This window comes from Egretta garzetta, unplaced genomic scaffold (assembly GCF_000687185.1).
Source record: "Egretta garzetta isolate BGI_Z169 unplaced genomic scaffold, ASM68718v1 scaffold165, whole genome shotgun sequence".
NCBI classification, from domain to species: Eukaryota; Metazoa; Chordata; class Aves; order Pelecaniformes; family Ardeidae; genus Egretta; species Egretta garzetta.
The window spans coordinates 934,998-949,135 of NW_009259694.1; the positions used below are offsets into that span (position 1 = coordinate 934,998).

The 14,138-nt window shown below is 39.8% G+C and overlaps 1 protein-coding gene across 1 annotated transcript in view; it reads right to left on the minus strand.

Moving 5' to 3' along the window:
- EFNB2 (ephrin B2) overlaps positions 1–11,836 on the minus strand; it is a 20,359-nt gene extending 8,523 nt beyond the window's left edge. Inside the window, exons 1-2 of the mRNA XM_009638893.2 lie at positions 11,742–11,836; positions 11,172–11,455 (exon numbers count right to left, since the gene is read on the minus strand). Coding sequence (XP_009637188.1) covers positions 11,172–11,455; positions 11,742–11,836 — 379 coding nt within the window. The remainder of the gene's footprint in view (positions 1–11,171; positions 11,456–11,741) is intronic.
- Between the last annotated feature and the right edge of the window lie 2,302 nt (positions 11,837–14,138).

Genomic DNA, 14,138 nt, shown 5'->3' on the forward strand with positions numbered 1-14,138 from the left:
AAAGAGTGTTTTAATTAAATGAAATTAAGTTCTTTTTTTTTTCCCACTTAGTAGCAATGCCAGATCTGCACGGAGATCTGAAACAACCAAAAGAAATTGTTCAGGCCACACTCACCAAAGAACAGGTAGCTTGGCAAACACTATGTTGGGTGAGCTGCAGAAAGTTTAGAGAGAAAATAAATATACTCTTTTCCTAGCAACTAACGGTTTACCCTTGCTTGTAGTGACAAAAAATGAGACTGACACCGAAACCTTCACTTTTTAAAAAAATGAAATTGTCTTCCAAAACTTAACTACCAGTGGTCCCAAACCCCTCGACCACAAGTGCTAAAACTAAAATGCAATATGAATAGTTGCACAGAGTACTGGCAACGTGTTGTCTGTGTTTCTGTCTACAAACTGGAGACTTCCTCTGTTGAACTCTTTGCGCTTGAACAATAAAATCACACCCTGACTTTCCTACTGATCTTATAGAGACAAATAAAGGATCTTTAACAAAAACAATAAAAACCTGCTGAATTTGCTCAATACAACATAGGACACTGAGACAGACAGAAAAATGTATAAAAATGGTTTACCAATTATTTTGCGTTTTTCTAACATGTCTAGGTTTTTATTTGTCTTACGTGCAAAGTCAAGGTGGCAGCAGAATTTTGAGGAGTTTCTCAACCTAAAAGACCATTCAGAAACTTTCATTCTCTCAATCTTATGCCACACATTTCTTCAAATTGAGATAGATTTTTTTTCTCTTAAACTAAACCTTCTGGAGTGTTTATAAATACCCTTGAAGCCACCCCTTTTTCCCTCTATCCACACACAAGCCAAAACTTCTGTGTGAAGGAACAGAATTCTCCCTTCTTCTTTTCCACTTCTCATCCTTGTTGTTTTTTAAATTCAGTCCTATGTTGTACATCTCAGGATTTATCCCTAAACAGGATCCACAAGTTATATTCTGCGCAGCAAGTAAGCAGCAATGCCCTCCTCAGTCAAGCTAAAACCAGAACAAAATGAAATAAAATAAAAAACAGGCCTCTTCTTGCCCGGAAGAATGGCAAAGGCTCTGCAGTGAAACTTTTGTGATTCACTTTTCTAACCACTGCTCTAAAATGTATCTTGTCCAAATGCAAATGGTGTGACTTGTGTTACTTAGATGGGACTCATCATATAGAGGTCTTTATATAATTCCCCATAAAAGTCTCCACTTGTATTCATGTAAAGAGAGGGACAGATTATATTACTGTTTCAGGCTTTTTTGGCGGGGTGCAATATAGAGGACACAAATGAGACAGAGCCCATCAGTTCTGTGCTGTAATATACCTTGGTATACCAACTGTTTAATTCCAGGTACACCTCTGGAAATCCGTAGACACTCCTTCCTGCATCTCATGTCATCCCACTGAGAAGGAACGTCCAAGCATTAAGGACAAAATAGGGATAGAGTTCTTGTAACATTCCAGGCAGTCGTGGCATCATACAGGAAGAGTACAGGTGGTATAAAAAAAAAAAGCCCTTTATGTCAACAAAGCCTTTCCATAAAGGCAAAAAGAGACAGTGAGCAAAAGTATCAAAAAAGCTGTGAGCTCCGACTGGTTTCTGCTGCCTATCATTTTAAAAACTGCGCCGCTTTATCTCGGGATTAAGGAATACTACAGCTGAAGTATACTAAGCAGTAAGATATCTGCTGAATTATTAACCATTACAAAAGGTCACAGCATCCACCCATCCACAACAAAATCCTACGTGCTTCACTGCTGTCAAGTGTTGCCTTTCAAAATTCTCTGGGAATGATTTAGAGATTACAAAAAAAAAAAAGGAAAAATAAAAGCGTCTCAATACTGTATCACTATGAATGACAATTTAAGTCTTTCATTACAGTTAAACATTTCTAAAAGTATTTCAGTTCTATATTTCACATACTCCGAGAAATGTTGTCAGATAATGATCTACTGCACACATGGTTGCTTCTAGTTTACATAAACAAATTATATATTTGTGAGCGCTGAAGTAACTGTGGCAGATGTAAGCCCACTAATTATGATGTATTCAGCATATATCAGAAAGTATGCATCTAAAACAGATTACTAGCTAGTTAACTTCACCAACCACAAACAGGTATTTTACGTAAGTTTATCCTTTCTCCCGGCACACTACTGGCAAAAGCCTCTCATGGGTGGGGAGAAATATCGCCCCACTACCACAGCAAGCTTTGCTTAACAGTTCAGCTGAACAGCACTAATAGAATTAGTTAGCATTCAAGTTACACTGATTGTTGCTAATGACAAGTGGGCTTGCTGGAAACAAAAGCAGAGGCTTCAACATTAAATGAGGACCTATTTTCTGTATCTTACAAACTCAACACCACTCTTCAAGGATGTTCATCTGCCTTGAAAATCACTCTGGCTTCTGTCTGTAGCACTTGGATAAGAAAGGGTTATAGTGAAAGTTCATATTAAATAAATAACAAACCTCTTGCTCATTCTACTGTCACTAATTGCATGCAATGATATTAATGACCCAGTAATTGCTATACGAGTAGCACTGAAGTGGAAAACATCATTTTGAGGCAGAGTTCATCTCTAGGTGGTAGGACTTCACCAGTGACTGAGTTAATGCCTAGTGACAGTTTAGAATATAACACTATAGATGAGAAAATGTGCCAGTCTCATGGTTATAACAGTTTAGATGGACATGACGTTATTTGCTTTGACCACACAGCACCCAGGAGTAAACCCCAAGAAAGTGCCACAGTCAGAGTTTGCCCTATAGATGAACCTCATTCCTTTCAGGGGAGATGCTCTGTACTATAACAATCTAGAGCAATTTTCCACATGTTTGCTTCAATAAAAGAATACCTTCATCTCCTGCTTTTACATCAAGCACAACAAAAGTGTGCTTTATTGCAAAACATAAAAAGCTATTTACATCATCCAACTATCCTTCGGCAACACAGAGCTTGGCACCTTAGTACTGAGATCAATTATGATACTATTGGATGACTGTGCACTTGGCAAAGATGATCAGAAGTTAAGCATTGTTTTGATTGCAGTATGCTTTTGTTTGTCTTTAGAACTTTAAAATACTCATGGAGTAAAACTTTATGAGGGAACATTGCTGAAATAAAGCAATCTGAATTTCCCAAGGTGCTACAGGACCTCTAGGTTCAAATACTTGCCATAAGAAATTAAGGGATTTAGCTTCTTCAGAAATTATTGCATAGGCACACCTCGGTCCATTTTAAGAAACTCTGATGGGTTGGGTATGCTAATCCTCCAGTTTTTGGAATTTTGAAAAGTCATGACTAGATAGGAGAACAGATGCTTTTAATAATTATGTTCATACAGTTTTTACTATTTCACTAGTGGTTTAATAGTATGGCATATTAAGTTCTTTTTTTTTTCTTTCGCAACACAAATTTTTAAATAATGACTTGATTCTGAGACTAAATCTGCTGGAGCAGCCTCTGGACGGCAGGTGAAATTGAGTTTCAGCACAGGCTGGGGCCAAACACCAGGAAAGCAGCTTTGCAGAAACGGCACTGGGGGTCCTGGTAGACACCAAGTTGACCATGAGCCAGCAACATGCTCTTGCAGCAAAGGCAGCCAAGAGCCTCCTGGGCTGCATTTGGCAGAGCGTTGCCAGCAGGCAGAGGGAGATGATCCTTCCCTTCTGCTCAGCACTGGTTGAGGCCGCAGCTGGAGTGCTGGATGCAGTCACAGGCTCTCCAATACAAGACAGGTGTGGACTTAGAGGAGCAAGTACAGTAAATGCTCATGAAGATGATGAAGGAACTGGAGCATCTGTATGGGACGAGAGGCTGAGGACTTGGGACTGTTCAGTTTGGAGAAAAGAAGGCTATGGGGGATCTTACCCATGTGTCTAAAAACCTGCTGGGAGGAGTAAAGAAGGAAGAGCCAGACTCTTCTTGGTGGTGCCCAGTGACAGAAAAAAAGCAATGGGCACAAACTGAAACACAGGGAATGCTGTTTAAACCTGAGAAAACCTTTTTAAATGTGCAGGTGACAGAGCAGTGGTCCAGGTTGTCCAGGCAGGCTCTGGAGTCTCTGTCCTTGGAGATACTCAAAACTCAGCTGGACACAGTCCTGGACAACTGGCTGCAGCTGAGCCTGCTTGAGCAGAGGACTAGACAATCTCCAGAGGTGCCATCCAAACTCAAGCATTCTGTGATTCTGCGATCAACTGCACCGTTGTGGTCTAATGCATTTATGTGCTAACATGAAATACTTGAAAAACAAATGCTTCTCGGTTTCCCTGGCAGGATTTGGATTCAGACTTCTGTTTCTCTCACAGCAGCTCAGTGAGCACGTGAGGGCTAGACTACTGCTGCGCTTTAGTTACTTTTGCTGTCTTCATCTACTGAACAGAAAACAGATAAATCATGCTAACAAAGATCTAAACGTGCTTTTTAAAACCAGCCTTATCAGCTTAATATGGCCTCTTCTCCAAGAACTGCTAAGACTACCTTAAGCCTAATCCTGCTTTTACTCACTGAAATATTTGCATGATTTCCTTGGGACTGAAAAAAAGCAACTGGAAGACTGCCCATTAGGGCTTAGTTTTACAGTCTGATTTATCAGAAATAAATCCTGAAATGTTCTTCTTCCAAAGTTTCCAGGATTGACTAAAGTCAGGGAAGTCCAAACTGACATTTAACCCTGTTTTTCATCCAGTTTAACCCCGTGTTTTAGCTAATGCAGTTCTCAGGCAAAAGTACATTTCCCTCCAATCCAGCTGCGTAAAGACTTTAATGAGGCAAACAATTTCAAGTATTTAAAATCAATTTAATTGAAGCCTTTATAAACATATACGCAGTTGCTGGTCTTTTATTTTAGGACTTAAAATACTGTAATATGTAGCACATATAATACAAGCAACCATATAAAATAAAGACTGATCATCCCACTTGATGAGATAAATGCTCATCACCAAACTTAAGTATAAAATGAAAGTTAAATGTGTTTCAGTATGCTAGTGTGCTTCTAAGTTTCAGTTTAGACAGATACTTCCCTCATAGCAGGGCATGTCTCCCCAGTACACCCCCCTTGATTTAAACAGTTACTCATACCCTGCATATGAAGCATAAAATACACACTCAACCCAACCCTCTTCTGCATGTAGTCCTATTAAGGGAGTATATGTAAATCTAAGAACATATGCAGGGTTTAAACTGTTTTTTTGCAAAGCACTTCAAGTGTCCCTTATTCTTAATATGGATACTATAAAGACTTTGAAGCGAGAATATTGTATCTTTCTTTGTGAACGTATTGCATTTCCAGTATTTATAAATTGCTTATGAGGAACTAAAAAAATGAGAAAAATAAATAGTGACTAAAAATATTAAACAGCTTCCTATGAAATTTTAAAACATGTTTAATTCCTGAGTATTTCTTGAATAATTCTTTCTTCCAGTCTGAATAATTATTCTTCATTTTCACTGATTCCATATCTATCTGAAATACTTGGGGGGTTGTGAGAGAGGATAAATGTATTTTTTCACAAGATGCCATCAATTAACAAACTGAGCATTCCTATCTTTCATTTCCTCCCCTTAGGAATAGAGAAATAATAACAGATTTCCTGCTGAACTATCTCTGTCTACTTTAAAAGAGATAAACGGTTGGTATTGCCTAGGTAATGGCACCGAATATGAACAAAGTCCATCAATCTAAAATAGCCTTATTCTCTTACAAGACCTGTGTGGTCTGGGACAAAACCCCAAAGGACCATGACTCCATTAATCCTGTAGGTCTTAGTCTCTTCGAAATCTGAAGCCGCACAGTGATTTTTTTCTCCAATAATATTATTTGTATGAGCTGTATTTATATTTAATTCAACAAGAGCTAAGTGGTATTGCTGATCTATCCCTTAACAGACTCTCAGCAAAGTCAAAGACTGACCTCCGGATATCATTTTACACTAAGAAGAAATCATTTATCTAATTTTCTGAGGAAGGAGGAGGCAAAAGGAGAGGAAAAAATGTGATCTCTGTACAACTGGGATCGGAGTGGCTATTATCATATAGGCTTTCATTAACACCACCACTACCACCAAAAAATAAATAACAATAGATTCCTGGACCACAGAGTCTTTAATAAAAAGCATGGAAAATGTCTTTGTTGCGAAAGAAATGGAATTGAAATTCTGATACAGTTTTTTGTTTTGGCTAGTTTGGAGTCAACCTCCAAACAAAGGAAAACCTACTGTTCCCTTTGGGGTAGCTCTTGCTAGGTGTTTGGGAGGTTGCAAGGGGCTGCAGAGCGAAACCTGCCTCAGAGAGGTGTCAGAATGCCCAGCTAGACAGATTAGCCAGCCCTTAAACTGTTTGGTCAGAATACTAAAATAACATTTTAATGTAAATCTATTTGGCCATGCAAAGAGATTTATTCTTCCCAGCTGGGCTGTATTTCAGGGCACAATCTATATTGTCCTTTAATGTGTTCCTCCTCAGACAGTTATTGCCCTTTAATTGTAACAGAATGACAAAGTGAAAACATAAAAAGCCTTGTGATTTTTTCAAACCCAGCTAATGCTAAAGTTCCAGAATGACTGTTTTGATTTTAAAAGCCACAGAACTATTAAAGCAGTTACCCAAAATGTAGTGCTACTAGCCAGTACAAACCTTTAAATCAGTCAGGGATCAAATAGATATATATGTTTTTTAATTTAAGCCAGAGGCCAATTATGTAAGTGGGTCACTTGAAAAAAAAGTTGACAAAAAACATTTAAGGAAAGCTGCCTATTCCATTTTGCCAGTGTCAAAGCCAATGAGCAGCATTAGTTCGGCAAGCTTGGCTAATGAGGTCACAGGCAGAGCAAGCATTTTAGAGGAACCTTTTCTAGGACCATTCTGTAGCCCCTTCCCAAGTCTCAAGACATTCTTTTACAAATTTCAAACAGGTGAAGACTTCATTGCAGGTGACTTATTTTTTAATGCTGATGACGCCAGCCCATAATCTTCATTTTACTTATGCAAAAGAAGAGGTGTAGTGAGCAGAGTATGTGCTTGCTTGGCCAAACTATCTCGGGAGCCTGACAGTGGCTCGAAGGCAAGTAGTACTGCTCCCTTCCTTCTGGCATAGCTTCCCGTGGGCTTCCCACAGGCACTCCCTCAGCACAAACCCAGGGTACCGCAGTGCTCTATGCCCTCTGACTGAAGGCCAAGTTTGTTGGCAAGGGTTCAGGACAACTCCTGTTCACTGAAAGTAAACATCTCTGGCATATTATATATGCTTGTACTATGTTAATGCATCTGCCTCCCATAAAAGAAATGCTGCATCTGAGAGAGGTACAGAAGCACTTACACCACGACCCAAGTACTTGCAGATCAATCTCCTAGTATTGAGAAGACACTCACTGCTCGTTCTCACAGAATCACAAGGGTTGGAAGGGACCTCGGGAGATCATCAAGTCCAACCCCCCTGCTAGTTCTGAGCAATCCACAGCAAGCAGAAAATTCTACTTCATTCCCTAACCATGCAAAGACATAAAAAGACTTCTTAAAGAAAACATCAGAGCTGCAAATCTGCACCCTTCTTCTGCTTAACTTTGCCCTTCGCACAGATATTTATGTTGTTGGGCATGATGTATCTTCCTTCATGCATCTGATTAAGGATTTCCTTAGAGACTTACGATATGTTAGCTAAATGGTCATATATTTTAGGATAATCTAACATTAATACTTCTGAGATCTCAAGTACATTTGACCTTCTCCAGTTCTGCTGAAAAGAAAACAGGTAACTGTAGGAAGATGAATCTATTAATTTCCAAGGAACCAAAAATTGATGATAGCAAAGAAGAGAAAAGCAAGGACACTCTGTTACATCATTTATTCACTTTCACAATACCATTCAGTATCATTTTCCCAAGTACTGCTGTTCACAGAATTAACTCTTTGGATCCTGATACTCATACTGAGGAATATCATGCCAAGAAATAAGATTGGATTATTTTTGGATTAAAGTATCATTAAATGTGAAAGCAGGTATCAGAAACTCATCTCCATTTCTACTTCTTAAAAAAATTGTGAATTGTGGAATAAGAAAAGTTGCATCTTTTATATGCTTAGACCTACGGGAAGTACTGAGTAGGAAAGATCTCCTGCTATACCTATCATGAATACATCTGGATGATATAAAAATTATGGCTTCAAGAATGCCTGTACAATCACACTTCCCTGTACACAGGGTTCAGGAAGCTGCTTCATCCTGTGTTATAATTCCTCATCCCAAAATTACTAACCCCCTAATCGGTATAGAGATTTTACTGTTTAATACAGCTCCACAAACCACATACTATTATCTTAGAAAAACAAGCTGTGTTTTCAAATAATGGCAAGATGATAAAGGTAAATGACGATGCACAAAACATTTAAAGGGCTGACAACAGCCTGCCAGCATAAACAGCAGCCATAGCGAACACTGCAAAGACGCTGGGCTCAGTAAATTCTCGTCTGAGGTTTGTTTCATGCCCCTTAGTCAAGGGAATACAAGATCCTAAAATACTTCAAAATCAAAAGCTGTCACATCAAATGCATTGTTGCCTTCACTTCATAGCACTTCCATCCCCCCCAAAAAAACCCCAACAAATCAAAACTCCAAACTCCCAAACAAACAGAAAAGAAAGAAACTTAAAAAGAAAGAAAGAGAGAGAGAGAAGGAAAGAAAGGACGGAAGGAAGGAAGAAAGGAAAAAAGAGAACAGGAGAAAGAGAGAGCATGCAGTAGCAGAGTTGATGGGAGACTCAGTGCGTCCTGAGCACACCTGTTAAATTACAGGTCTGGGAATAGGGATGTATGCAAATGACTTACAGCCTGATTTGCGTACATGATTAAGATGTATTATATTACTTATAAAAATGACAGTAAATGTCCTGACTACCAGAACTCATATCTGACAAGGCTGTGTCAGGTCATGAGCTTTTGAACACAAACTGTTAAAATCCTATCTAGCTCCAGTATCTCTGTAAAATGGTGTCCTAGCTGAGCCCTGGCCTAGTTTTCTACCCCTCTTAGTGTTTCTGAGACCGACATCACTGAGTTCATTGTTTTCTCCCTGAATGATAAAAAAGCGAGAGTTTTAGCTTCAGGGTGGCTGGGGTTTCAGTTGGTTTTGGTTTTTCTTTTTGTCTGACCTATTAAAATATATGGGTACCCCTGCTGCAGCTCAGTTAGTATGCTAGCAATATAGTGATAAATTAGCCATTTGTTTATGCCAGAGTGAGCAGGGAAAGTAATATCCTAAGGCACTCCAGTATTATTGCAAGGCCAGTGTGATTTTTGAGGCATTAGGCTGAAGGCTGAGCAAGTTCTTTCAAGCAAACTATACTGTAATCTTCCAGGAAATGCAACGTCTATTATGTCTTATTGCTATAATGAAATAATTGTACAAAACTAATGAAAATGAGACATATTTAATAATTCTCTGGGTAAATCCATGACATAGATATGACAGAACTGACAGTGTATCAGAAAGCTCCATTTGTGCCCGTAATTTTCAGGTAATAATTGTAACAGTGCCATTTGTTCCACTACAGCTGGTCTGCTGTGAATGTTTTTAAAAGCAGTACTAAATACTGAACATATTTCATCATTAAAGCCAACTATTTGAGCATGGTCATTTTTATGCTACATATTTTCACTGGAGTTAGACAACTCTCTCTCAACATCTAATCTTGCAGCTTTTACCCTGGTAAATCTCCCTGGATTTCAGTGGAAAGTTTGTCAAAGTTAAATGCTGTGTAAGTGGGATCAGGTTTTTACATACCCCTTGACTAAACAGAGAAAGCACCTATATTAAGAGATCTTTTCGTCAAACCTTAGAAATCAAAAAGTGCTGTTTTATATCTCCCATGACTGTTATTTAGTAATTTCTACATTTAATAATTAATACAGTGAATTCTTACTTAGTTTCTGTGACATACAACCTGGTTTATACACAGTGTGCACCACTATGAATATAGCTAGGAAGTGAGCATTAATTCATATTAAATGCATACCCATTTCCATTTTAAAAGTACTTGCTCAGAGCACTTAGAAAATTACCAATATTCTTCACTAAGAAACTAAGAAATATTTAAAGTGGCAGGCATTATAAGGAATAGTTCTTAGCCCTCCAATTTACCAGGAGGTGGCAGAAATAAGACCCACCAGTATCTAACTTCACTGAAACTGCAGAAAAGCCAATGCACAGAATTTGTCCATCTCCTACTAACTGGTGATCCAAAAGTCTCCATGGGGCTAAATGAGATCTACGGGCTATAGTATTACAATGACAAAACCTAAGCTAATGTAAATTGTTGTACTGCTGAGGTCTCAGCTTATGCTAACTCCTGATTCACATCATTAACTTTACACATCATAAGTAATTTGAATCACTAAACACAGTGGTTACCTCCAGACTCACTTTCAGCCATAAATCCCTTATCAGACTAAAAGTCACACCAAGTTTATATTGCTGGACGCAGGCCTGGGTCACGCACATTTTTTTTTACAAGTCCAGGACCATGAAAAAGGAGGAAACTAAAAATCATGCTAGTCTCGGTTTTGCCCAAGAACCTTCCTAGCTACTGTATGGACACAGTAGGTATACATTGCACCTATACATGCTCAACGAGAGCCCACCAGCAACCCTTGTGGGGAAATTACACTGTCAAAGTTGGCACCAAAGTGGCCAGAAGGTCACTGCAAGAATCCCTGGACCACTGGGAGCAATGGCCAGCCATCTCACATAGGATGCCTCAACTCAGAATGGCCAGGCCACCATACTCCTGATCCTGCTCCAGGTATAAGGGCACCTGAGGGCAAGGCCAATATAGCATGGCACATCACCAGAGCTGCAAGCAGGAAACACACCGTGGTTTAGCTGCACACAACTTTCAATGTGAATACAGGACAAGATACTGTGCACAAAAGGAGAAGCCCTTTACAGGCATTGAAGTACAATCTAATTTGGTTCGCACAAACCAAGGAAAAAAAGAGACAGAGGCCCCATAGAAGTCAGGAATAATGCTGAAAATATGCTGGCAAGAAAATAATTTCAGAGAAAAGAATACAAACCCACTCACATTCTTCTTAGTTTGCTTATAATGTGCAAGACAACATAAAAAGAACAAACAATTATATTTAAAAGAATGAACAACTGATATTTTGAACTTACATATGACGTAATAATCTTTGTTCTTCTGAAATTCCAGGCCCCAGAGATTAGGACTGAACTCTTGAAACTTGATGGTAAACTTAACATCTTGATCTGGCTTGGCACAGTTGAGTAAAGGTGTATTGTCCTTTTTAATAGCACAGCTATCTGCTTGGTCTTTATCAACCATGTAGACCTTATAATATTCATACTGGCCAACAGTTTTAGAGTCCACCTTTGGGCATATAATGTCCAGTTTGTCTCCTATCTGTGGATATAGTACCAATCCTTGTCCAGGAAGGAATCTAAAACAGAAAAAAAGGGGGGTGGGGAGGAGGGAGGGAGAGAAAAAAAGGGGAAATGTGAGACACTTGATAAAATCTCATCCAGAAAAGTAGCAATTGCAGTGGACAGAAAGGAACAAACACATAGTTTCCAAAACCAAAATGACAGACTGAGCAAACCAGATCTTAATAGTTTGGGCCTGACTCAATTTAATATCAACAAGATATTTATTTAGATCTTGGAAATTACCAGTGGATTGAGTCTTATAGTCCTCATCCCAGTTCTGGGAACTCTAGTAGGTTTTACATCTCTGGCAAGCACTGCTGCTTCTTCCACATTTGGCCATTTACAGCAGCTACTACGTTTGGTGGGCTACAATCCTTTTTCCACTTCGGTAACATCTCTACTATTCTTGCACACGTTTTGCTTATTTTGGACATGGGAGAATGATAAGAATACTCTTTCAAACCCACTGAACAGCCATGTGAGAAAGGAAACAACTTAGACGTTAAGAGTTAACAACATACTAAGATGCTGATTGATACTACCAGTGTAACACAAAGGAACATCAGTCACTCACCAGTATCATGCTTAAAGACCTGGGGTGGACCAAGATCTACCTGACCCAAGGACCACACGTGCTTCTGATTAAACACTTTTCCAAGACAGCGTGACCACTACGCTACAATGATTTCTACATAAACTCCACCATTACCATCATTATTTTAGCTCTTTTTTTTCTTGTGCTACAAATGAAACACGGGTCTGCTTTTGCCTTAGTATAGATGAAGACTTTCTACACAAACTGGCGGTGAGCTTTAATGTTTGGGGTTAGACTCGATATTGTATCCTTCCTACTCATATTGATTAATAGGCAAACTTCACCACTTCTCCACAAAAGCAAAATATAAATATTGATTCATCCACAAAATGAGGAGCCTTGTTCTCACAAGGACAAAAGCCACAGCAGGTTTGTTTTTTTCATTCTCCCTAAGACACATTTGTTCCAAGTAAGGCCAAGAAGTGTGTGTTTTAGAACTACAGCCAACGACACAACGTCCTCGAATGCACAGGCCTAAAAGACTGACTTTCTTTCCTCTTTCTCCTGCCTGCCAGCCTTTTCCAAAGGTCTTCCTTAATGGAGAATCGGCCTGAAAAACCTACTGAAACAACTGCTGCCTAATGAACACCCTTCTCCAAGTCCTAGCATTTAAAAAGCACACATAGTAAATCTAGCTTATTCACAGGCAGCCTTCCTGGAAACTTTAAATTAAGAGTATTAAGGCCCAGGCAGAACAAAGCTGCAGCCGTCGGTGACCTCCAGCCTCTGGCTTGGCTAGAGGAACCCACCAGCACACAGCAGTGCTGGGGGACAACTTACTAAATTAGAGAAAAGCATGATACGTTGCCCCGAATTTCAAATCCAACCGGTTTACAACTCCTTGTTCCCACACAATGCAAGTTTATGATCTGTACTAATTGAGCGGGATTATTTTCACTCAGAAAGCATGTGTAAGAATTATATTTGTTGCGAAGCAGCATGTAGCAGGACAAAGACATGTAATTACAGATTTAGGGAAAAAGAACAATGAAATGTTATGGCAAGAAAAGCAACTGCTGATGTATAAATCACTGCGCTCTTTTGTGTCATGAAATGTAATTTCCAGACTACAGAAACTAGGCTTGGCCATAGCTGTTCAAATTGAGATGCACTGGAGATGGGGCGAAGTTGCGCCTCCTCCTCTTCTGAGTCTTCGGACACGCCAAAGGAATGCAGTGACTACCACCTCCCGAAAGCCGAAACGGTGAGACGAATGGGAAGGTGGAAACGCATCCTCTTCAGAGTCACTGGCCTGGTGAGGGATGACTGAGGGAGAGGCCAGACACACAAGGGTGCTGAAGAAATGGCAGGAGGAAGGCCCCAGCTGGCAAGTGTTCCCAAGGGAGCAGCACAGATCCTGACTCAGGGTCTCCTCGGGATCAACTCCCGACCAGACAAAGGCAAAGGGACAGAGTTTCTGAGCTAACCTCCGTCATGTGTGACTGACTTGACCACCTTGCCTGACCACAGCCCCATTCTACTTTACTCCTGTGCAGCAGTGCTCCACTAGAAAGATGAAAATTACTGGTATTCCCCCATCAGCATGCCAGGACAAAGGCTGGTCACTGTATGATCCCATCGCTGCAAATATTTCTTCTTGCCAGTAATTCGCCTTCACATAACAGGAATGTGTAATGTGAAACACATGAGATTTCAGAGGACCGGATCTTTGTTTCTAAATTAAGCTATTTAGATTTCCATACATAATAAATACGAAATTCATAAGGTTAGAAACACGCACCTGTCTCTCATTATCAATAATATGATCTAAAAGCTGCCCGGAAAAACAGAACCCACTGATTCTAAATTTAGATTTTGTGTATATATAGGTGTGTAACGAAGCAGCAGCGGTACGCATTCTCCATGCAAACTCTGAGCTCAGAGAGGATGGGTTCAGAGACGGCGTGCCGGGCAATCCTCAGAAACAGCTACTGGAGAGAAAGCACATGCTTGTGTGCCTTGGTTAAGTAGCCAGGAATTGCCCCATAAAAGGTAGAGGACAAAACCACCCCCAGCAGACAGCTAAAACGCATTTTACAAGAGCTTTAAACCGACGCACTCGTTAGGCTTTATGGCAGGGGAATATTCTCGCTATGGCTCTG